The following is a 26,347-nucleotide window of genomic DNA, read 5'->3' as shown; positions in this document are numbered from 1 at the left end:
AGAAAATTTTCGCGCTTGGTACACTTTGGACTGGATAATGCCTTGGGGGAAAGCCGTCCTGGGCACTGCAGGAAGCTTGGCCATCGGCCGCGCCCCTGTCCCCCACCCACTAGAGGCTGGTAGCCCTCGCCGCCTCCGCTCCCGCTGTGATCATCAGAACCTGTCAGATGCCCCCGGGGGCGCAGAATCCTCGGCTGAGAACCACTGGTCTAGACTGTTCCTTTGTCAGTGGCAGTGCGCCACGGTGAAAACGGAGCATTAGAATTCCTTGGAAGTACTTTTCCTGAATTACTGTGAAACGTCTTCTTAAGGACTGTGCTGACTGTACCCCTCGCAGCTGGAGAGAGTCCTAATGAACGTTTTCTTGGCTGATTAAGGTAATGTGTTTCTCTTCTCTACCTTCCCCGTGGCTGATGGACATTCTCGAAGAACACTTGAGGAAAACGTCTATAGCATCGCTCTTTCTCTGGCACAGCGTTACAGTGTCTCCCGTTGGGAAGTTCTTATGACCCATTTGGAGTTCCTATTCACTGACAGCGGGTAAGCACACGATTCCTATGGGCGTTTTTTCCCGTTTTCTCAGATTCCATTTTAGAAGGATCTTGAAGTCGTAAAGTACAATGTCACGTTGCCTTTTGAGCTATAGTAGCCCAATATCTGGACATTCTGTCTTTATACGTTTCCTATGCACATTTCGGTATTCCAACAATAGTCTATCGCTTTTTGTCTTTCAGTAATAATAGTCCCAAGTTACATTAATATTCATGCATTTATGCAGAGGTAGGTTTTCTGTTTTGTTTTGTTTTGTTTTGTTTTGTTTTTTACTGAGAATCTGCTGCCTATGAGGAACAGTGTTAGACACTTGGGTTATAAGAGTGAGCAAAACAGGCATCCCAGCTGTCTTGGAAGCTGTAGTCTAGTGCGGGAGACAGACTGTCATTGAATAATGACAGACAAACGTGAAATTACAACTGTGACAAGTACTACAGAAGAGAGCCCAAACAGGGGATTTGGTGAAGTTAGGGAAGACTTTCCTGAGGAAATAATGCTGGAGCTGAGATCTAAATATTGCATCACAACTGTGTACACTACAATGAGAAGGAAACCATTTTCTAGGAAGACAAAAACGTGCTAAAGCCTTTTGACGGGAAGTAGCATGATGCGTGTGAGGGCCTGACAGGTGGACAGCATGGCTGAGGTCCAGAGAGTTGGGAGCATAGTGTGAGAGGGCCCTGTGGAGAAGCCCGGAAGCCAGGCCATGGGCAAGACGGCAGGCCTATCACTTCAGTCATAGGAAACTATTGAAGGATTTTGTAAAAGAGAGAGAGGTATTAGGATCAGGTCTACATTTTGATAAGATCACTTTGGCTCCCATGCTGAGAAAAAAATTTTAGGAAAACCAGTACAGGCATATAAAAACCAGTTAGGGAGTCATTGGAGTAATAGACTGTAACAGGTGACCATAACTTGGAGTAGGGTTTTGAAAGTCTAGAGGGAGAGATGATAATGGCTTTCAGAGATATCTAGAAGGTGAAATGGTTAGTACTAAATGCATTGATTGATGAGGACCAAGGAGGTACGAATTCAGTGAGAGGGGAAGGGTCAAGATCAGCTCTAGGATCTTACTGGGTCTGCCTGTTGGGCTGTGACATCTTTTGGTGAGCTAGGTAGCCATAGTTACCAACAAGATATTTTGAGGGGAGTGTAAAGAAAAGATAAGGAATTAGGGGAAGTTGCACACCTTGAAATGCCTAAGAGGAAAGATCATGCAGACAGTGGATCTTACTGCTCTGGAATTCAAAAGAGGAGAAGCCGGAAACACTAATTTGGGAGTTATGTGCACATAGATGATAAATGAGCTCTGTTGTCGGTGTGCTTTGGGAAAGAATATGAAATGGGAAAGGAGAGAGACGTGAGACACACCTTGAGGACCTTCCCCAATTAATGGCACATGAAGGGCTCCCAGCAAAAGGAACAGGAGAGCGCAGGCGAGAGATAGGATGAAAGATGGGGCCTCTTTGTGCTAGGGAAGCTGTGGGAAGAGAGAGTTTAAGGAAAGGGAGGGAATACTGAGTGGGGCCAAATCCTGCTGAACAGTCAAGAATTGCTTATAATTCAGCATTTTTATTTTTTATTCATTTATTTATTTATTTTTCATTTTTTTTTAATTTATCTGGTAGACAGAGATCATAAGTAGGCAGAGAGGCAGGCAGAGAGAAAGGGGAAAGCAGGCTCCCCACTGAGCAGAGAGTCCGATGCGGGGCTCGATCCCAGGACCCTGAGATCATGACCTGAGCCGAAGGCAGAGGCTTTAACCCACCGAGCCACCCAGGCGCCCCATAATTCAGCATTTTTAATTTTTATTAAATCTTTAAAATGTTAGCATCTACGCTCTAAGTATTTGTGAAATTGCTACACAGGTGATAGTGTTATCTATGAGAAATATTGCATGACTTCACCATTTTTGAACCGCAATAATATGTTCAAATAAATGTTTCTTTGGCATATTGGCATTTAAAAAACTACCTTGAGGGGCGCCTGGGTGGCTCAGTGGGTTAAAAAATACCTTGACATTTTATTAAATATTTTTTTCCTTTCATTGAATGTTACATAAAAGGCTGTTGTCTGTACAAGCAGGATGCTCCGTTGGTCTCTGAATATATTATGAATTATCAGGCAATCTGGGAACGTGCAGCACTGTTCACAGCATATCATTACAGCTGATCGCAGTGTGATTATGCTGGCACAGCGATTACAAAAGCAGGAAATCATTACCTCCTGGCGTCACTACTTGTGGGTGACAAAACACCTAATATTGATTCAGAAGTGGTGTTTAGTGCTCGCGTTTTCACTTAAAAGATGCGGTTTGCCTGACCATTTAATCAGAATCGGTAACATGGGGGTTTGAAACGAGCCTGGTTAATACAGTAGGAACGGCCCGGCGTGCACTCGTTGAGTCAGTGCCTGTGGGAAGGTAATGGATCAGAGTCAGAAGGAAGATGACGGTCTTTTCCTTAAGATTCTGTTTTCTGTCCCTTGTTTTCTTATCCCTTTAAAAAGCCGTTCTCCCTGCCAAGTGGATTTCCCTGTGTTTTCCGTGCTCTTTCCTGCTGCTTCAACTCGGGGGTGTTCCCGGCTCAGCTCGCGTCCGGGAGGTGCCCCGACAGGGCTGAGTGAGGCCCCCAATGCGACAGAGCATGACCCTCCGAATCAGGGTAGCCAGCTCAGAGCCCACCCCCTCGCTCTGGCTGGGTGTCCCTGTGCAAGATCATTCGATTCTCTGAAACTCATTTTCCTTAACTCTAAGGTGTCATAAAAATTAAACGACTTCACGGTAAAGTAGCAAACCTGCGTTCCTTTCACGGTGCTTCACGAGTGGTGGTTATTGCTGCGATTTTACTCCCTGATGAAGGAGATAATGGTTGTGAACACCCACGCTTGAAGTCTGGTCTCCTTCGCCCTCTTATTGTTCCTCTGGTTTTTTCCTTCTCGGGGGTGCTGACTGCCCGTGATGGCTTCGAGCGGACCCGTGTGCCTGGCGTCCTCTCCGGCTGGCCCTGTTGGCCCGCCCAGCCTCCTGTTCTCCGGGCCTCGTTCAGGGCTGCTGTGCCCCTCACCGCAGCTGGAGCCGCCAGCCTCCCTTCTGGGCTGTTTGGCACCTGCTGGTGGGTGTTACGTCGCTAACGTCCAGTGTATGGTGGCTTCTGGAGCCAGGCCACACTTTGGGGTCCAGGTCCGCTGCCAGTGATAGCGGCTGTGCAGCCGTGAGCAAGTCTCCTCGTCCTCTTGAGTCATTGTTTTCTCAGTTATCCGACCCTCATGCTTACCTTGTAAGGGTATAGAGGTGAGAGAAAGTCTGTGGCGGGTTTGCAGCCGGGCGGCTCTGTACTGCTGTGGCATTATTCCGGTACTGTTATCGTCCGTGCTGCTGACTCCGTGAGTGTCTTTCAGTTTTGGACACAAGATCATTTTTGGAATACCGGAGGCTGCTTCTGGGTGATCGAGTAGGACCACACTTGTTCATTCCTTAAATATTACTATTTTTATAGTGTCTTCCTAGTCTGAGTTTAGGTTTAAGTGCTGGGTAAGGCACATCATTACCCTCATAGAGCCTGTGTTCTAATAGGGGAGACTCCCCCAAACCCCAGCCCCCACCACCCCAACACATACACACACATGCACTTAAAAATAGCCCAAACATAAATTGCTAGTCATGGTAAGTACCAGAAAGGAAATGCACAAGGAGCAAATAGCAGTCTAGGCAGAGGGTTCTGGGGCCAGGAAGGCCTTGGTATTTTCAGTAGCTACGGAAGACCATTGAGGCTGGAGCATATGGTGCCTTTGAGCACAGGAGAAGTAGATGGGGCGAGAACTACCTCCTCTATCATCCTTGGTAACACCCTCCATTCCCCCCCCTTCTTTCTCTCTCTCTCTTTTTAAATATTTTATTTATTTGAGAGAGAGAGAGAGAGGGAGCATGAGAAGGGGGAGGGTCAGAGGGAGAAGCAGACTCCCTGCTGAGCAGGGACTGGATCCTGGGATTCCAGGACCATGACCTGAGCCGAAGGCAGTCGCTCAACCAACCGAGCCACCCAGGCACCCCCATTTCCCCCTTGTTAATTAAACGACAGACCTGAAGGCCATGCACCCTACACGTTCAGATCCTTCTGCTAGCAGCGACCTTCTAGTCACCCGGGTGATTACCCAAGGGATTTTGCTTGGGTGTTGGAGATCGTGATACCATCTTCTCTGTCCGTTGGTTTAGTACTGTCTCTTGAGGCCCATGGCTGGGGCCCCTGGTCACAGGGAATCTGTGCACTGCTGTTTTTCACAGTACCTTTTAGTCTCAGGTACAAGGATGAGCAAGGGCAAGTTACAGCTGTGGGAAGATGAATACATTGTAAGGTGTTTGCCTTTTTTATGAATTGAAACAGAAGATGCACAGGACCTGTGCCCCAGGGTTGCTGCTGCTGAGAGTGGGGTGTGTCCAGAGAGCCACATGGTAAAGGATGCTGAACTCTGGCCTGCGCTTCCCTTAAGCAAGCCTGGAGTAGTGTGAGAATATTTAGTCTGGATTGGGGATTTAAGGCAGCTCAGCTTGTTAAAACTAGGTCATAATGTTGAAAATTCAGACAAAATAAAAATTTAGGACCAGGAAAAGTCCATATTAGAGGAGGAGGGTTGAATATAGATATTCAGGTCCTGGGTTTTATACAGTTGTTCAATTTGGTTTTGATCTCTCTTTCGGCCTAAGGTGGGGAAGAGATCCTGACCAAGACTGTCACCAAGCTTTGCCTTGTGCATGAGAAGAAACCTACCATTCCTGAAAGTGGAAGAACTAATTACCGCTATTACCAAATTGGAAGCAAAGCCTTCCTTACATCTGTAACCCCTCTTCCAAGTTGTGATCGTTAAGGCCAGTTCTCCCCCACAGAGTCAAAAGCTCCTGATGCTGGCATAAAATGTAAGCAGAAAATGCATTCTGGCTTGTTTCCATCTTGTGGAAACAATCCTGCTAACATGTCGTCAGTAGGCATCCCTGTATGCAGGCCTAGGTTACCTCATCTTCAGAATGGGTGTTCTCATTCCATTTGGCAAGATGGTTGTGGGATTTAAAGAGATTTATACAAAATACTTGGCATGTAGTAGATGCTCAAAAAAAAAAATTAGCTACTATTGTCACTTCTGGAAGCAGATCATATGTGCTGAACCCATCCTGTGACCACTGTTAGCCTAACTTTGCACATCTGATTCTTGAACAGTTGTTTTTCAAGTCGACATTGACATTAATTATAAGGCAGCTGCTTTGTGAGACGTGAGATGATGTGATACTTAATGCCTAAGGGCTCCATACATGATACCTATGACTATTTCTGTGCCATGGTGTTTTTAAATATTTTTTGCTAGGTTATAATATGGGACTACATAAACTAGTCAGAACTGGAGGGGTTGGGATTGTCACTATAGCGGAGATGAAGGCTGTCCTCATGGCTTGCCCCACTGTACTCAGTTCATATAAAACATCCCACAAAGAGGGGTGCCTCCATCGGTTCAGTGTCTGACTCTTGTTGGCTTCAGCTCAGGTCATGCTCTTTGTGGTGAGATTGAGCCTCATGTCAGGCTCAGTGCTGGGCCTAGAGCCTGCTGAAGAGGCTCTCCCTCTCCCTCTGCCCCTCCTCTCTTTGTCTGTCTGTCTGTCTGTCTGTCTACCTCTCTGAAACAAAACAATACAAAACAAAACAAAACTTAAATAAAAAAAATATTCTGCAGAGGATGTCACCAAGTAATTGTCTGACAAGAAATAGACAGAGATACCATTGGTCATGCCATCAACTCTGTAGGTGAACTTGGAAAGTTAAATTCCATTTTTCAGTTTGCAAAGACACTTGGCCAAAATGGTGGCGAAGCTGAAAAATGCCATGATGATTTTGATCTCATCGTTCTTCCATTGCCATGTTCAGCTGTCAGGCAGCACAGCAGATCAGGTCAGCTACACTGAGTTCATTCTGAGGTGTTTGAGTGGTGAGTACCTTGGATGGTTTCCTTCAGGTTGGAGGGGGAAACTTAGAGGGTAGAATGGTCTCTTTCCACAGGCATCTCTGGGGAAACCTTGTTCACCAAGGATTGTAGTGATTAATTTGGACCCAAATGTCTTTAAACTTGTAGGATTAGTCTTTGACAGAAATGCCTGTTAGTTGCTACATATGGATTTGTGCAGCCCTATCCCCATCCCTTTCTCTCTGTCTTTCCCAATCCTTCCTTCTACCTCACTGTCTGTCCTTCCTCCTCTCCCTCTCCTCATTATTCCTCCTCCAGGTACTGGAACTGTTACCAATCACTCTCAGACTGAGTAAAGAAAAAGGTGTTTAAATAAATTTGTTTTCCCATACAAATATAAGTTCTTTCAATACATGCTGTGCTTGAATCACATTTTTGGGTGATTGACAACTTGAAGCTATTACAGAACACTAATCAAGGGATTAGTGCTCGTAATTTATTCCTTGTGCATTGGGTAAAACTAATGCTAGTTTCTTCCTGTAGTTAATCTCTGAAAGTTAAATATGCACTATATTATATAAGCTGCTTTATAGCTTAAACTTGGCTCCAGAAGAAGCGCTTACCCAGTTTTTAAGGGTAATCATTAATTTGATTAGTGAAAAGTCCATAGTGGTTTCATGTTATTTCTTCCTACTCTCCTGAATATGGGGTCTTTGGAATTGTTTTCGAAGCAGAGATGTCATTTCTTGTTCCAAAGGGAAGATAATGGCTTTTTTCAATGGAAACTATTACAATGGGTTATTGATTACTGGCATCTGTAAAAGATCTTAGCACATTGCAATTTGCTTTAGAGGGAGGTTTTGGTATTTATCATGTGTCAGTAAAGGTATTCGAGTGTCTGTCTTGACAAGATAATTAGGTAAAATTGTACATCGGGCAAACTGAATTTAGGCACAGAAGAATAAGTGGGTGGGCAAGAGGGGAGGTCATGCTGATTGAGAGACGCTATATTCCAAATGAAGCCAAACTCCGTGAACTCAAACTTGGGTGGTTCAGTCACTGTCCATATTGTAGATGAGACTGTCTTGAGTATTCTGTTTTATCGGGATGTTAGGAATGAAGTGTGACAGGAGAACTCTTTTAGAGTAATGCTGCTGGGAGAGAGAACTGCTGTCTGTGTTACAGAAGAAAGTCCTGTTTTTAGATGGTTGGTAAGGCAGGCTCTTGACCTTTGTCAGTCGATGGTCGCTTTGTGATAAGGTAAGCAGAACACGCACTGGGCCCAAAGAGACGTGGTCCCTTGGTCTTAGGCGAGCTGCTTCACCTCTCTGATGGCAGTTTCTCATCTGTAGATTGCTAATTACTTAGGTTTAGCTTGCCTTGCATAGTAATCAGCAGCATAAGGGCACGTGTGGTTCTCCCCCCTTCCATCAGGCCTGCCGTTCTGCCTGTAAATCTTTTGTCAGTACGAACCGTCTTAATGGGGTTACGTGGTTTCTTATTTACTTTTTCAGACTTCATTTTGCAAATGATGCAGAGACATAATACATTCTGTGGATCACGTTCACATACCACTGTGTGCGTAGTATCTTTCAGAGATGACAACGCATACTTTGAACAGCAATAGTGTCAACAATACGTTCCGACGAGCCATTCATTTATACTCTGTGTTTGTTGCACAGAACTCGCGCTTTCTTATCTCCATACCTCTATGGTACTATTTTCGCTTCATTCCTTTTTATAGTGACAAGCTCAGGTACTTCCTTCATTAAGCCTTTTGTTACCATTGACAGCTACCTCCTCTGAAGTTATAGTGTTAGTGATCCTCCTCTTAATGGGAATACCATTGTGTGTTCTCTGTCTACCCATAGCATAATTTTGCATTGTTGTTGAACTCTAAGTATTATAGCTCAACTAGACTTTTAGACCCCTGGATGAGAGCTCTGTGTTGTGAACCTTCATGCCTTCCCCAGGGCTGAGCGCAGTGCCTGGTCCATAGAGGACACTTAAGTTTTTGCTCATCCATCCATCTACTTGGCACTTATAAGACACATGTTGAATGTTTCCTTTTTACCCACATGAGTGCTCGGAACTGAGAAACTAAAGATAAGGAAGATATGCTGTCATCTTTGCCATAGTGATCTATAGTCTAGTAGGGGAGACATACAAGGAAATGAAAAGCTAAAGCATGTTATAAGTATCAGAGTAGAAGGATGCCTAGAGGAGGCAGCCATGGACATTTTTATAGAGCAGGGACATTTTTATAGATAGGGATATTTTTGTAGATGCTCAAATTGTGTCTTAGCAGAAGAACAGGATTTCTCTTGAAGTGACAGGTTAAAAGAGCATTTTTTGAAAAAAAAATGACTTGGTATTTTCACTTTGTGGATTGCTGCTGTTATCCCCAGTATTATCACACACTTATAAAAACCTAAAAATATAATTTGTGTTAACTTTATCTCCATAAACCAAAAACATGTCCTGGCATTTTCTGAAAATGGGAGTTCCAATAAATAGGGTGCCATATTCCAGAGGAGCTGCTTTTCAACTGTAAGTAATCTAACTTTGATACTGCCAGCAGTCTCGCTGGCTGCCCCCACATATCCTGTTCGCCAGAGCTCTGGAGACTGGGCATTTCTGGGAGTGCTGAGGGCTGCCTGAAGGACTCTGAAAATTAGAGCTTGAAACTTCTTCTGCATGGGCCATTGGGGTTACACGGGACTGGCGGCATTATGTTCTGTCCAGGGTGAAGCCAAGACTGAAATTAAGTCTCCCTCCCCCCCAAATAAAAACTGATGAACCAAACCAAACTCCTTAAAATTTTTTTTCAATAGTTTAAACTGAAGTGACCTTTTTATGTATGTATGTATGTATGTATGTATTTATTTAATTTTTTATTACAGCATAAAGACATTTAAGTCAGGATGAGAAGATCAAGATATGTGTTTTATTCAAACGGCATTCATTAATTCAAGTGAAAGCACACATATCTGTTCTTTCCTGTTTTAATTGTGTTTGAACACTGCCAAATTTGGGTCTCCACGGCTCTTGGAGGTAAAACTTCTATGCCTCAAAGTTGGAGCTGTTTCTTCCCTCACCATTTCCTAAATTCCTAAAATGATAAGGTTGTTTACGTTTCTGTAATGAAGCTCAGATTTTACATGGTTCTTGTGACATGCATAAACAGTGCATTGTGGAGGTGGACAAGTGTGGGTTCATGTCCTGGCTGGTGTGCACTGGGGACTCTCCCATCTGAAGGAATGTGGCGTCATGCCTCCTTCACAGGGTTGCCGTGACCCACATGAGATAACATGAAAATGGTATAATAATAGGCATCTAACAACATCCCTTTCTCTTTATGTAAACTGCCTGAATCCTGGTGTTTTACTGAATTTGATTCGCAGGAAGAAGGAACTTTGTAAGATGCAACCTTTCTCCTTTGGTATTTAAAAAAAAAAAAAAAAAGAGCACATCATTTAATAAGGGAACCAAATCTTAACATAATTTCTTCGTCCCTAATTTCAGCTTGTCCACAGTAGAAATTGAAAATCGAGCCCAAGCCCTTCATCTCTTTGAGACTTTGAAGACTGATCCAGAAGGCTTTCATAAGCACATGGTCAAGTATATTTACCCCACGATTGGTGGCTTTGATCACGAAAGGTTGCTGTATTATTTCTCTCTCCTGGAAAGCTGCCACTGTGCGGATTTTGGGAAATATACCATTAAGCCAGAAACCCACATTCGACTGCTGAAGAAATTTAAGGTAGTTGCTTCAGGTAAGACAATCATTTCCCTGCTTGAACTCATTCTTTAAATTAAATCTAGGGATTAATTTTTTTGTACACAGTCATGTTTGTGTGTTGTGGCTGACATAGTTCTAAAACCACAGGATTCAATGCTAATTAACTTTTGTTATTATCTTTCCAACTCCGTTACTCGCTGTTGCAGGAATTAAATAGCAACGAAACTGTAAGAAATCTATTGGAAGCAGCGCAGTAATTTAGAGGAGGCCTGGTACTAAAATCCAGAGTTTTTGACTAATCCTCCAGAGGGTTATTCCCTACTCCCCGGGGTTATATTTTACCTTATATGAAGGATAAGGCCGAGAAACTTTACAATTGGCAATTTGGCATAATTTCACTTCACTGGAGCCTCTCAGTTTAAAGTGTGTGTGGAACCCTTCAAATAAGTGCCTTTGACCCTCTGAGACGTTGTGGAAGTCTTTAGAATGCCATCTGTGTGTCCTTACGCTCATCACTAAGAATCTAAGCACATTAATCCGTCTCCCGTCTCTGTGCTGTAAAACTTACAGGACACTTTGAAATCTGTATCCTTTTGACACCTGTAGCAGTTGTGAGAATTTACTTCAGTTTATCAGTGTCTGGTCCAAATTACAAATTTGGACCAGACACAGAGGAAAAGGAGTAAGATCCAAACCCTGGCTTCGGGCCTTGGGCCCTCGGGCAGTGGATTGGGAGGCCAGATGAACAGCAGGTGACTAGAGGGGCGCCTGGGTGGCTCAGTGGGTTAAGCCTCTGCCTTTGGCTCAGGTCATGATCTCGGGGTCCTGGGATCAAGTTCCGCATCAGGCTTTCTGCTTGCTTGTGGTCTCTCTCTCTGTCAAATAAATAAATAAAATCTTAAAAAAAAAAAAAAAAAAAAAGAATGCAGTGCGGTGAGTGCCGAGTGCACTATTGGAAGAAAATGCGGGTGCCCTGCAAGTTGGCAGCCTGGGGGCCACAGTTGTCTCGCGTGCCCCCCTTGAGGCGGTTCGCAGAGGACTGCGTGGCTGATAACCCTGTGGGCCAGGACTGGAGCTCAGGTCTTGGGACCCGTGTAACAGACACACTGTCTGCTGTAAACCGGCCAGTGGACTTTTCCCGCCAGCCACACAGAGGGCTGCGGATGTGTGCGAAAGTTCTTGGAATGAACCTACTTTTTTTTTCTTTCCTTTCCATTAGGTCTTAATTACAAAAAGCTGACAGATGAAAACATGAATCCTCTAGAAGCTCTGGAGCCAGTTCTTTCAAGTCAAAATATCTTATCTATTTCCAAACTTGTTCCCAAAATCCCTGCCAAGGATGGACGGATGCTTTCCCCGAGCGCTCTGTACACCATCTGGTTACAGAAGTTATTCTGGACTGGAGACCCTCACCTCATTAAACAAGTCCCAGAGTCCTCCCCGGAGTGGCTCTGCGCCTATGATGTCTGCGTGAAGTACTTTGATCGCCTCCACCCGGGCGACCTCATCACTGTGGTGGACACAATCACGTTTTCTCCAAAAGCTGTGACCAAGGTAACTGAAAGGATAGCTCGCAGTGCATTGGCTGCTTTAGAAGGAATGGAAATTGCTCTTAGGTGCGGTAGATTGTTTTTATTTACTTTCTCCAGTTGGGGAATACTTCCGTGTTTGACATTTTAGTTTTTTTACTAAGCATGAGGTGTTCTAATTGGGAAATCATTTTCCTCTATCACAGATGTGCAGTTGTCTAAATTAGACTCCGACTGTTCTCATTTACATGTACATTTTATACATGTTACAGTTCTCCTGTGGCATTTGATAGTAAATATTCCGTCCTGTTCTTTCCAGTTCATAAGTGGAAAACACCTCCAGCGCCCGGCCCACGGTGCCCACATTCAGAGGCAGGCGGACAGCTTACCTGGGGTTAAATTGAGCACTTAAACAATTTTGCACGAATGCCATGTGATAGTTTATGGCTTGGTGATAGAATTATCCATGGAAGTCTATGTGGATGTTTTCTAATGTCTGCTCCATGCTTAGGTCTGAGCCCCTTTAGCTGGACTCCAGATCTTGCTCTGGATCCTTCCAACAATGTATAGTTTCACACAGAGTAGATAACATGGTTCCCTCTCCTCCCCTTCTTGCCCTCTGCTTGGCCACAGGACATCTCTGTCCAGGACAGTCTCCCACCTCTGCTCTCACCTGCTGGGCTTTCTTGCCTTTGGAACTTGCTCTTCATCTGCTGGTGCCCGTCTTTGCTGCTGCTCTCTCCTTCCCCAGGTTGACTGGCAAGTCCACCCAGTATCTTATCACAAGAATATTTACTGTGGCTAATATTATCTTGAAATTTTACCATAAAGGCTAAGAATTCAAGTCATTCGTTTAGAGATCGGCACAGGTAGAGGTTCAAACATCTGTGGGGATTCCTAGGTCTTTTTAAATTTTTTTTTTTAAGACTCTATTTGAGAAAGAGAGCACAAGCAGGGGGAGGAGGGAGAAGCAGACTCCCCACTGAGCTGGGAGCCAGATGCAGGACTTGATCCAGGACGCTGGGATCATGACCTGAGCCAAAGGCAGATGCTCAACCGACAGAGCCACCCAGGTGCCCTGGGATTTCTAGTTCTAACTAACTTGTTAGATCGACAGTTGTTGCTAACCAAGGATATCATTTCCTTATTATTAGAACTCAGGTACTTTAGTTAATAACTTGCTTTTAAATTTTATGAGGACTGCTATAAGAAGGAGATGATCATTTTTGTTGTTTTTAAGGAAGAAACTAAAGATTTTAAAGGAAGATAGCATTATACATTTGAAAAGAGTACAACTTTTGAGTCCTGTAAAACCTGGCTTGAACTTTGAACCTGCCACGAGTAGGTGTGTGGTTCGGACTGAGGAATCTGCTAGACCTGTGCCTCCTCTGGCCGAGTTATCTGTGGTACAGGTCATATTAATCCTCCCATTCTGACAGGTGAGGAAAGTGCGGTTCCACAAGGTTAGTTTGGTAATAGAGGAGCCATACCTTGACATCAGGAAGGCTTTTTCCTTTTGCTCTTAACCTCCCAACTATAGTGTGTCTAAGACGTTCCAGAACAAGCAGCTGGAGTCACGAGTCTGGAGCCATTCTAGGAGCTGCATGAGGACGGGGACCGCAGAGCCCCCAGGATGCTTGGTCCTAGTGGAGAGGCCCGTCATGGGATGTGTCCAGAGCAGGACTGAGTCTAAGTGAAGGAGGCCAGGCGGGAACCTGGCAAATGTGGGAAAAGACAAGCGTTCAGCAAACACGGGTTTTGAAATCTCCCACGAATGAGAGGAGGGTCACAGTTCTGATGGGGTATGTATTAGCAATGGTGGAAGAATGTTCCGAGGGAAGGAAATGAACCAACTGCGGGGTTGAAATCCAAGGAAAAGTCTCTGCGGGTGGGACCGTGAACCAGCAAACAGACGAGGTGGGAAGCCAGGAAGACAGAGGGGCCTTCGCTCCGAGGCCCTTTCCTTCCCCTTAAAGCTGAAGCAGTTTTTCAATAGTTTATGTGAGGGTAGCAACAAAGACCAGCTCCCTGGCAAGGCCATATGCTAATTGTGAGCCTGAATATGGAAATGGACAGATGGTTCTAGATTTTCCAGCAGCAGTTAGTGACTCATGATGCAACTGAAAAGTTGGCCTTAGAATCCGCTCAGGGTGTTCATTTTTATTGATGATGTTTTCAGTCTGATGGTGGCACTTACAGCACATTCTCCTCGCCTTAGTTTCTCACTTCTACCTCCAGCCAGCCCCCCACCCCCTGCGAACATGTGACACAGTTTGTGCGGATAGGTGCATTTTTCCCAAGGAAAAGATGCCTGGCTGGCCCAGTAAAGAGTGAGGTAATTACGGTGTTGCTTTCTCCTAGTTCAGGTGCTGTAATGCTTAGCAAGGGGCTCTTGTCTAGTAAACCGTCTCAAGATGTGGTCTGCGGCTGAGTCCCGTAAACTGCAGAAAAGGGAGGCAGAGGCATTTAAAGTTCATTTTATGTCTCCCCTCATTTTATTTATGCTTATGTTTTCCCTTATGTTATTAATTGGCCAGCTTTTAATTTTCCATGGAGAGAGGAAAAATAAAAAAGTTTAGATCCAAGGCTTGTTTGGAATCACACAATACTGGGCTAGAACGAGTGAGAGCGAGAGAAACTCAAACTGAAATACAACCTTTACATGGCGGAGGACACGGCTGGAAAAGGAAGTACCGCTGGGTTTGGCCAAATTTGCAAAACACCGGATGTTCCCACAGCTCATACGTGATGTTCAAAATGTAAAATAAGTATATACTACTCAGGTGTAGTGTGCAGTTTTCAAATGTATACCCACATTTATTCAAAACCTAACTTAACGGAAAGAGCCAGCAAGCTAATTCTAGAGTGCGCACCGAGAGCAGCACTTGTTCCAATGCTAGAATTCAGGCCGGAGTGTCTGCAAAGCCTGCACTTAGGACCCCTCCCTCGACAGAATAAAGCAGAGAAGGCCGTTTGCCTTTAGGATAATTGTCATTCAGTTGCCATTTGCATTAGCAGAATTTGTGGAGATTCTGAGGAAGATATTCACGCCGTGATGCGATGTTGTGTAGGCAGAGATGGAATTGGCGTGACACTTGCGGTGATGAATATGCAAATGTCTAAAGTTCAGAGCGTTTGGTCCAAATCTCAATTGTTTCGTTTTTGTGGAGGCAGGTAAGAGTTGCTTTTCTATTGCTTTTCCAGTTCAGGAAGTAGAAACAGATTTTAGAAGACTCAGAGAGCAAGCTAGGGGGGTTAGAAATCCAGGAAAATGGTCAAAGAAGCCAAAATTGAGGTCGAAACATGCTGTTCTTGGTTCAGATGTGATGGGATTCGATAAGTGGGGGCTTCTGGGCAATCCCAGCCTTTTTACGGTTCCCACACGCTTGGGATTGCTGGGAGAACTGCGTCCGTACACAGGGCCACGGGAAACACTCCTCTCACCTGTGAGATGCTCCCTGGGAGTTTGCTTAGGACCCTTCTTCAGAATCTCCAGAGAGTCCTAGAACTAGAAGAGGCCTTCTGGCCTCCTGCCTGGTGCTTCTCAACCTGGAACTGGATGGGTCCTCAGCCTGCCCTACAATGAGCCCTTTGTTCGAGCTCCCATCACATCCCACCAGGATATCAGATTGTTTCTGAGGGGAACACGCTGTCTCTGTTGGGTTACAGTGGGGAGACTATTTGGAACCTCTTATCTAGTCTGACCTCTGACCCTGAAGCATCGTATCTATTGATAATCCAGCTAGTCTGCGGCCATACCAGCTACTACCCCGTGTGTGTGTGTGTCTGTAAAGGATTTTTCTTTGGGCTTTTTATAGTTTCCACTTTTTGGTTCTGGTTTCTAGAGCTATGGAAACAACATAAGGGAATCTCTTTTTCATATTATGATTGTTCTTGAAATACGCTACTGTTTCTTCCTTATCCTATTATCCAGAATATTTGATATAAAAATCTGGAAGAGTAAATTTGTCTTAAAAAAAAAAAAAGACCTAAAAATCAAATGTATTTCCTAAGTTTGTCTCAATCAAAGGCTGCATGATAGCAGTAACTTCAGGGCCTTCATGGTGCTAATATTCTCTCTTAACGAAGGATGACAGCACATTTTTCACCATAATGAGCAATCAGTGTCTGAAAGCACTGTAAAAATGTTTAGATAATGCATATTACCTAATTGCATGGCATGATGTATGACTTTCTGAAGCATAGACCCAATGTACATTGTGTAGATTTAGCCCGAATCACTAAGGATTTAGGCATCAGCTACGTGCCATATACGATATTAGTTGCCACTGACAACATTCAGATGTAAAAGACATTCCTAAGAAAGTTAAAAAAAAAATCTTTTTTTTAAAGATTTTATTTTTAAGCTCTACACCCAACATGAGGCTTGGACTCACCACCCCAAGGTCAAGAATCCCATGCTCCACCACCTGAACCTACCAGACGCACAAAATGCTTTTTCTTCTTTACAGTAAAATTATTATAACTGAGGACTACAGTCTTCATGAAATTATAAATACCGTGAGGCAAGGGATGGTGCCTTTTATCTAATTCTCCATTTCCTAGCACGGCATGATGTAGGAACTCTTCAAGTGTTGTTTTAAACAATTATTACGAAAATTGGTGATTGTAAAACCTTTTGATCTCTGGGTGCCTTAACGTTCTTAAAAATTATTGAAGACCCAAAAGAACTTTTGTTTATTAAGGTTTTATCTATTGATATTTATCATATTAGAAATTAAAACCAAGATATTTTGGAAATATTTATTTAATTCACTTAAAACTTTAATGACAGACCTGTTACAGGCTGACATGAGTAGCCTATTTGAATGGAAAATAACTATTCCAAAGAAAAAAGATTAATGGAAGACTGACATTATTTTATATTGACATGTCTTGCTTAATAGAACACAGCTGGATTCTTGTGTTTGTTTCTGCATTTGATTTTTCTTGTTTGGGTTGAAGTCAATGAAGAAAATCCAGCCTTACTCCATTGTGAGGTCGGAAAAGGGAGAGGTGCTTTAATTGCCTATAACTTGGGGTGTTCCCATTGAAACTCACCAAGTGGTAGATTCTTAGAGGCCAGTTGCAACATGGAACCTAAAAGAACATCATTGAACCCTGGTCCTCCGTCCCATTGAAATCACTGACCCATATTGCACTTTGAATGGCTCTTTTACCCACGTGTGGTTTGTAATGTAACGCATTAGAGCTTTGGAAAATAGTGATCCACTGAGTTATGCAGATCATCCGAATGTTGGTAAATTGCATTCTACAATATCAGCAAAGTCACGTGCATTAAAATGAGCGCTCATCTCAGCAGATGAGTCTTTAAGTATTGGGAAGCTGTCAGTCTCACAGTGGTAGATACAAGTTTTCCAAAATTCTAATTTTTTGCTTGACAGCTCAAATTTTATCAGTGGCAGCAAGTACTATGAATTGTTTTCCTTGAAGTGACAGGCTCATTTTGTTCACTTTGGAGAAAATGTTTGCCGAGTATCCAAGTCTAAACAACCAGAGTTTCCTGTTAGTTGTTCTTTTAAGCAGAAATGGTGATGCATGCAAAAAGTAGCTACTGCAGCTCATAATTCGAGCCATCACACAGATGCTTTCTCCTTATTGCGCTTTGGTGTACGGTGAAGTGCTTTGTGTGTATATCACAGAAACTGGGAAAAAAAAAGTACACTCAGTGGTTGAGATTTAATAAAGTTAATCATTTTTACTCTTCCATGAGGAACATCCTTAAGTGAAAATTTGCCAGGGGAGAACACAGTGGCTCTTAGTCCAGTCTGGCGATCTGTGCGAAGTGCTCACGGTTTTATCCACCATTGCCTTTTTACCAACCTATAAATGTCAATATAATGAAAAAAGATAAACAATGTCTTAGTGTCCTCAAAATCATTTTGACTTAGCAGACTGCTTGAGTCTTGGACTCTTGTGGTTTGTGGCCCACACTCTGAGAACCACCTTTGATACCTATGTGAGAGATCATTTCAGTTCCCTAAATATTTATAGTATAAATAAGAATAATGAAGATATATAAGTGCATAAAGGATTGCCTTAAATTTTCAGTTCCTTAAAAAAGATTAATGTCTCTCTCTTTTTTTTTCATTAAAGTTGGGGAGAGGGACAGAGTGGGAGAGAATTTGCAGTAGGCTCTATGCTCAACGCAGGGTCTGACGCAGGGCTCATTCTCAACCCTGCGGTCATGACTTGAGCAGAAATCGCATTAGATGCTTAACCGACTGAGTTACCCAGGTGCCTCAAGGCAGATTAATTTCTCATCAACTTTCCAGATTTGGAAATATTATAAATAATTTGAAAATGCAAGATGGAATGTGTGCCTGGTAATGCCATTACACTACCCTTTGAACTTGTGAACTGTACGCTGTATTTTTTTTCCTTTCTTCAAATTTTAGTTTTTATAATTTTTTTAGCTAGCACATTTATATTGTTAATTATATTGTTAATCAAGCTTAGCAGGGAGTTCTCTGGGAGATGTCTGAGAGACGTATCAGAAAGGAGAAGGGACTTGGAGTAAGGGGGCATCTCCTAAGGGACCCTCAACTCTTTTTGTAGGCCAGGATATCAGATCAGAGAAAAGGTGATTTTTCTGGGGTCTCATAGTGTTTGAGGGTGATGCTTGGTCATCTTCCTCTCCTCTTTCACTAACACCCACTTTTACAATTCAGAAAGGTGAAAGCAAAAATATCAGTAAGCAAGCGTTAATAACTATTGTTGGAACAGCTGGCATTGGAGAGTGTGGCCTGGGTCTACAGGGCCAGTTTACATGGAACTTGACCCATTAGAGCTGCCCCGAGGTCATTCTATAAAGAGGTCAAGAATAAGCACCTACTGTGGACAGGCAGGCTGCAGACAGGAGCAGCCACATTGCCCATGGCTTCTTTAGCCATGGGGAGAGGGAGAGAGATGCCCCAGGTGTTCCTCCTGTAGTTTCCTGCCTGTTGTTTGGAGTGAACTTTTCTCCCTGTCATGGGAAGATGCAGAATGGGCAGTGGGCTTTTTGCTCAGCTGTTTTACAAAAATTGTTTTAAGAATTCTTTGTGTATTTTGTGTAACTTTGCAAAGCAGAAGTTTCCGATTTTAATTTAATCCATTTTCTCACAGATTTTTTTGCCTTTGGTGTTGTATCTAAAAACTCACAGCCATATCGAAGGTCATCTAGATTTTTTTCTTTTGTAATCTTTTAGGAGTTTTAGAGTTCTATGTTTTACATTTGGTTCTGTGGTCCATTTTGAGTTAATTTTTGCGTAGGGTCTAAGGTCTGGTACCAGATTCATTTCCTTGCATGTGGCCGTCCAGTTGTTCCAGCACCATTTGTCACAAAGACTATCATCACCGCATTGTTTTTCCTTTACTCCTTTGTCAAAGATCAGTTAACTGTATTTTTGTGGGTTTTATGCTATTTTTTAATCATACTAGCTTCAGCTATGAAAGTATTATAAAATGTTTCCTCAGTGTTTCCTCAGTGTTACAAGATAACTAAATGTTAACTTTCTTCTCCCCTCCTCCTCCTCCTCTTCCTTCTTCTTCTTCTTCTTCTTCTTTTTTTTTTTTTAATCTTATGAGTGTTTTTCCCATTGATATCTGGTTTTGGTTTAGTCATCATTTGACTTCTTTGATTCTGAGCCGAATGAGTTTTATTCCTGCCAGATACACTCAGGAAATATTGATGTGAGCACTTTCTCGTTGCCGTTGTTCTAGGTGCTGTAAACAAAAGACTGCCAAGTTTGCCTTTGAGAAGCTCATGGCTGATTGGCGCAAATGTGTGCATGTGTAACAGATGAATTATAAGTTAATATAAAAATTACTATTTACGGGTTTAGTAAATGCTATGTGTAGGAAGGAAGACACAACATTCACTGAAGACTTTCTGTTTTATATATTTGTTAATACTGGTACCCAACAACAATTACTTCAGGATTTTCAGATGTACAGTATATACTACTCTCATCTGACTTTCAGCTAGCCTGTGCGTATTATCATAGTCATAAACGTTATCCTTCCATTCCTGCTCTTGAATGCTTTTGCTTTTAAGGAGCTATTTTCTTTTGTTTCGCAGGGTGAAAGTTTAGTCCGATAAGCATATCCTATCTTGACAAAAATGCAAAAAAAAATAGGAGCTTAAGAGATAAGCGTAGAAGAGAAAAACCTAAAAAGGATTTTTTTTTCCATTTTCACTGTCAAAGGCACAGAATAAATGGGAACAGAGAATACTTAAGGTATAGAGAATACAGTTTTTGAAGCTTGATGTAATATAACATGATTTACTCATATATAAATAAAATATAGATAATCCTGAGAAAAATGACCTCCTATTATAAGATTCTAAAGAAAGGAAACATTTTCCTTTCCTTTTTTAAAATGTTTACATTTTACATGGTGTTTTTATTTCCAAAGTTGATTATTTGTCCTTCCTGTCCTTTTTCCATTTATTAAGAGTAAAAAAATCCGTAAGTTCCTAGAGAAGTCAATCTGATTTTCCCATTTGGCTTGGGATCTTCTTTTTTTCAAGTATACATCATTGGTTAATTTGTTCATTCATTGAACAAATATTTATTGAGTGCTGGGGAAGACAGCTTGTAAGATGTCCTTTAATCCCCTGTGTAATCCCCTCTCCTCGAGTGTGGGCTGGATTTATTGATTTTCCTCTAATGAACAGAATACAGCAAAAATGATGGGTTGCCACTTAGAAAATTAAGTTACAGAAGGATTGTGGCTTCCTTCTTAGGTACTCTTTCTCACTTTCTCTTGCGTGATTTACTCTTGAGAAGTGTTGCTGCCCTGTGGTAAAGAGCTCCGTATGGCAAGAGACCAAGGCTGCTGATAACCCTGTGAGTCAACATGGACGTTGATCTCCTCCTGCCACCCAACCAGGCCATCATGTGCACCCACAGTCCTGGCCAGTTGTTTGATTATAACCTCAGGAGAGACCTTGATCCAGAGCCACACCAGATTCATGATTTACAGAAACTGTGAGATTACACTTTTAAGCTTCTAAAATTGGGTCATTTGTTATACAATGATGGACAAATCTTTGTCAGTGCCTACTACGTATCAGGAATTGTTCTCAGTGCTGGCCATATAGCACTGAACAGAATAGACAAACACCTGTGACTGTAGGGAGCTTTGCATTAGGGATAGGTGGAAACTAGACAATAAGTAAGAATGAGGAAGTTCAGACATGTGATATGGCAATCAGTACAAGTGAAAAATAAACCTAGAAAAGGCTCAAGATGCAGGATGGCTACAATTTAGAATGTAAAATGGTCGAAGAAGACCTTACTGAGAAAGTAACATTCAAGCAGAGACCTTAAGGAAGTAAGGTGGCAATGGGCTCTTTGGTTGTTAAAGGTCACATGGATGGGGAAGTGAAAAGTCTTGACGGGGGGGCAGGCTGGAGCAGCAAGTTGTAGGTGGAATGGTAGAAAGAAAGGATATAGCTTAGAAGGCAGTTGTAGTTTCCAAATAAAAGATGAGAGTAGTTTGGATCCAGGTGGTAGCAGTAAAAACGGTGAGAAGTGGTCAAATTCTGGGTTGATTTGGAAGATAGGACCAAAGGAATTTTCTGATGTATTGAAGGTGAGATTTGAGAAAAAGTTAATCCAGGATGATATCAAGATTGTTGTGACCAACTGCGGAGATGGAGGTGCCATTTTCTAAGATTGGGAAGGAACAGCTTTTGGGAAGGGTAGTCAGGAGTTTGTTGTGATATTATAATTGATGTGATTTTTTAAGATGTCATCACCATTGGAAGAAGCTGGGTCATGGGTACTTGGGATCTCTCTGTACTATTTTGCACTATGTCTTGTGTGCCCATAATTATCTCAAAGTCAATAATTATTTTTGTTTCTTAAATATTTATATGACTTTTAAATATCCAAGTGGCTGTTTGACAGGCAGTTGTGTAGATGAATCTGGAGGTCAGCAGAGAAGTCTGGACTGCAGAAACACATTTCAGAATTGCCAGAGTATAGAGAGGAGTCAAAGCCAGGTAGCTGGATAATATTCCCAAGGGAGCAAGTAGGTGGAGAAGAAAAGCAGAGCATGAAGCTACAGGGCACTCTGTCCGACATTAAGACTTGAGGATAAGGAAGAGCCAACAAAGACTGACAGACTTCTAAGATTTTTTTTTAATATAATAGTACTTTCATTCATTAATGGAAAACGACCTAGTGATGACTGGAAAAAATGCTTTTGGAAGGAGACGGGAGAATTTCTGCTGTAACTGGTGAGAGTGTATGGGGCCTAGAGCCCAGAGGAGTGATTGACCTTGGACAAGATCCCTGTCAGCCTCCCACAATGACAGCAGAGGGGAGGCAGAGCTGAATGGGTGCAGATGTAGGATAGGAGATGGAGGCCATCGGCTTCTCCTGTTTCTGTTTTCTCAGTCAGCAAAGAGACAAAGAAATAAAGCTGAGTGTGAGGAAAAGATACAAAGCAGTAATCGTTTAAGAGAGGGAGGAAAATAGGGAAATGTAGTCACAATGCTGCTGACCTCCAGCATTTTGAGCACCTCTCCCAGTGTTTACTTATGAGCTCTCAAAATGCTAAGTCTCTCATCCCTAGAATCTGCATGTTTTGGACAAACCTACCTCCCCTCCAGTGCCTTGGCTTTCTCTATACTTGACCCTGCTGTTTGCCCTCTACTTGCCAGATGCCCATTTTTATCCTTAATAAGATTTTTTCAGTTCAGCCATTTCTGTATGATGAAGTACAAATATTAGGGTTTCTTACCTAATGACCCAGTACCAGTGTAGTGATTTGAACCATGCTTGAGCAGTAGTACATATTAAAATTGATGTTGGCTGTCATTGCTAATGATGTTGCCACTGCTGGTGCTGATCCCTATGCCGGTCCTGTGGAGGAAACCCAAAGGAACTGTGAGATTCGATCCCTGCCTTCACTGAGGTTACAGTCTAGGAACACAAGGCTAACATGCTTAAAAACAGAGCTAAAATTCAAGGTAGCATCAAAGTGATCACGGAGTTTGAGTACCATAATTTCCCCCAAATAGTTCAGGCATTATCCTCTCCAGCACAAAGGTTGGATTCCTGAAGGATAATTGTCCCAAGTTTTAATAAGGAACAAGTGTCCTATTTTCACACCCAGGTCTCCTGGTTTCAAATTTGACATTGATTGCATGACAGAGTTCTGCTCTCGGACATTGTAGCAGAAGTAAGTAAAGTCCAGGACATAATGAAGTATTTTTGTAGGTTCATGAGCCCATGAAAGGTCTGTCTTAACCTTTAGGAAGTTGGAGAGTTTGGTCCAAAGAAGAGTCTCCGAAAGGCACACAAATGTTTGTGAGTGTGATGCAGAGAAGAAGCAAGAAGCCCATGGACACTTGTGCACGGCTCACGGGCTGGAGAAGGACAATCTGGGGAGAGGAGAGAGAAGTAGCATTTGAGTGCCTGGGCTGTGCCGGGAGATGCTGCAAACAGTATCTCCCAAGCTCTCCATACCCGCCACGGGGGGTTGATGCCACCTCCCCCGTTCCATGGACCATCAGACAGGCTCAGGGGAGTCGGGGGCTTACCCGAGACTGCTTGCATTCAGGTGACAGAACCAGAATTTGAACCGAAGTCTGCTGTGTTCTGAATCCCTGTGCTAAACATGATGTTTATACACAAACTTTAGCTCTGTTTTACAAATTAATTTTACTTGTTAATATGCTTTCAGTAATCTGCCGTAAAACTGATAATGTTATGTCTGTGCAGGCTAGCGGGGCAGCTGGAGGACGGTCGTTAGAGGAACCCCGAGTGCCTCTCTGGGACAGCGACCTAGAAATGGCTCCGTGTGTAAAGCATTTGAAAACACAAATTGGCATGAGGGGATCAGCCTCAGCTTTCCCCAGGCTGTTCCATCTCACCTGTAAACCCACACGTGGCTCAGAAGGAAGCTGGGTGGCACCTGGGCTTGGGGTGGGTGCCGCCGGCTCAGACACTGCGGGGAGGACAGTCGTGTGGAAATTCCGTCCTCGGGCAAATGTGCGGTGTGCTCTGTGCTTTAGGATTCTGTGATCATTCGTTTCTTTCAGGCTGTAAGGAGCAACCCCCACTCCCCTCCCCCACGCCGGCACCCCGCTACCCGGTCCAGTTATTGCCGTTAGTGGGGCGTTACGGTAAGAATACTGTGCGCACAGAGAATTAAGTGAAGGGAAGCTGTCTCAGTCAACAACTCACAAGTCAGGGCCTGGAGGTGCGAACCTGCTCACTTGTACTTGCCGCCCTCCTCCCTGCACTCTCACACTCACTCACCCCCCACACAGACACACACGTGCGTATTACAGGTGCCCCACATGTGCACCCGAATGTTTAGAGCAGCAGTGTCCGCAGTAGCCAAACTATGGAAAGAACCTAGATGTCCATTAACAGGTGAGTCGATAAAGAAGATGTGGTCTATATATACAACGGAATACTATGCAGCCATCAAAAGTAATGAACTCTTGCCATTTGCAGTGATGTGGATGGGAATAGAGGGTATTATGCTGAGCGAAATAAGTCAACCAGAGAAAGACAGTTATCATATGATCTCTCTGATATGAGGAATTTGAGAGGCAGGGAGCGGGTCGTGGGGAGAGGGAGGGGAAAAAAATGAAACAAGATGGGATTGGGGGGGAGACAAACCATAAGACTCTTAATTTCATGAAAAAAACTGAGGGTTGCTGGGAGGTGGGGGAGGAAGGATGGGGTGGCTGGGTGATGGACATTGGAAGGGTATGTGCTATGGTGAGTGCTGTAAAATGTCTAAGCCTGTTGATTCATGGACCTGTACCCCTGGGGCAAATAATATATGTTAATTAAAAGAAAAGATTCTTAACCTAAAACAAATTTGCCCCAGACAGGATCTGATTGTGTCACTATCCAGTGTCGAGCAGCCTTGTGGGACAGAACTCTCAGACACTCAGCGGGTTATCGTCCATAACCATATGGCTCTGTGGCTGCCCTCGGTTGCAGGGCTGATCCGTGGTCCCACAGCTGAGGTCAGATTATGAAGAAGTTTGTTGCCAAGCAGATACCCTATGTTTGACAGACCCGTTTTGGCTGCTTCCTCGAAGGTTGTGGACATTCATTGTGAATATTGGGATATGCAGAAGTCTAAGAGTTGGCTCTTAACTGTCTGTCCGTGTCCCCCCATAAAGACAAGGGGAGCTAATCTCTCCTTCCAGGCTCTACCATTGACCTCCAGGCCATACCCGAGTACTAGTAGGGGTGAACCAGTTGCCTTCATGGACCTGTTCACATCCAGCCTTCCGAACAGAGGCCAAGAGAGAATGATGATGTGAAGCTGCACTGTTATTGGTCCCGGCAGCCCTGAGAAGTAAATACTTTATCACCATATTAACAGAAAAGAAAATTAAGGCTTCAGGAAATTGAAGAACAGCTTCAGTGTCTTGTGAGCTAAAGATAGCAGTCAGGATTTACATAGAGGCCTGCTCCCAAGATCTTGCTTTCTGTTAGCAACCTTGCCTGAAAAATTTGGCTGCATAAGCCCTTCTGGGGCGATCATGATTATTGGCCTGACAGCAAACTGAAAGCTCATTCTCTGTGGGTGCTCGGAAAATTATTTCAAATTGGCTAAAGTAATAATTAGTAACAGAGACTGAATACTGGCCGGTCTGATCCTAAAGAGGGATGCCCCTGCTCCCAAGGAGGGGTCTGGCGGGACACCCAGCCCACGTGTGCTTCTGCAGCCCTCGCAGGCCTTCTGCTTAATCAGTGCGAGAAGGAGTGCACACGCCTTCCCGTGAAGCTTGCAGGCTCCAAATCCACAGCGGGTGGAAATCGTGAGGAAGACAGAGGAATAAATAAACAATCTCAGAATAATGTGCAGTAAATACCAAAGCGTATTTTAACATGAAAAAAAGCAACGAGGGAGAGAAGTCTGAAAATAACTCCCTCCTGAGAAGATCTCCTCTGGCAGATTTCTCAGCTCTGAGCTTACTGTTCAGCTGTAGCTGTTCAGCGACGTGGGCTCCCTTTACTTCTCCATTCTTCGTTCATCCCGTCCCCTCCATGCTCTCATTTGAGGACCTTTTTAACTTCTGCCTCTGAATTGCTAGTCTATAAATACTTTCTCTAGCCTCTGCGGCAAAGGAACTTGGAAGAAAGAGGAGTGCCCTCTCCTCTTGGCTGGTGCTTCTGTTTTTGCGAGCATTGGTACCCACGGGAAGACCCCGGTCTAACTGCCCTCCCCCCCCGCCCCCCCCCCCCGCCCCGAATGCTGGTTGTGTTTGCCTACTTGCCAGCAGGGGGTTACTCTTCAGAGAGGAAGCTGGCCAACGGATAAATAAGTGAAGGATTCATAACTGATGATTTGATCCATGATTGGTGATGTGGAAAAAGTGAGGTAGACATGGTGAATAGTTGGGCCAGTGGAGCTTGGGTATAGCCAGGAAAGGCCCCGGAGTAGAAGAGATATTTGAGCTGAGTCCTCCAATTTGTCATGAGTAGCATGGAGAGAAAGCTTAGAAGGGGAGGAACACTTCAGATAGATTTAACAGTTTTAATAAAAGCATTTAAAAAAAGCCTAGTACCTTCAGTGAACTACAAGA

The 26,347-nt window shown here is 43.5% G+C and overlaps 1 protein-coding gene across 1 annotated transcript in view; it reads left to right on the top strand.

Moving 5' to 3' along the window:
* The window catches only part of NBAS (NBAS subunit of NRZ tethering complex), a 316,364-nt gene that overhangs the window by 220,383 nt on the left and 69,634 nt on the right, over window positions 1-26,347 (top strand). The window contains exons 42-44 of the mRNA XM_032866873.1: window positions 430-540; window positions 10,024-10,274; window positions 11,460-11,794. Of these exons, the coding sequence (XP_032722764.1) occupies window positions 430-540; window positions 10,024-10,274; window positions 11,460-11,794 (697 nt within the window). The remainder of the gene's footprint in view (window positions 1-429; window positions 541-10,023; window positions 10,275-11,459; window positions 11,795-26,347) is intronic.

This window comes from Lontra canadensis, unplaced genomic scaffold (assembly GCF_010015895.1).
Source record: "Lontra canadensis isolate GAN:19392208 unplaced genomic scaffold, GSC_riverotter_1.0 scaffold32, whole genome shotgun sequence".
In the NCBI taxonomy this organism is placed as follows: Eukaryota; Metazoa; Chordata; class Mammalia; order Carnivora; family Mustelidae; genus Lontra; species Lontra canadensis.
Note: the sequence above shows the minus strand (reverse complement) of the source record. Positions and strands in the feature narration are given on the sequence as shown.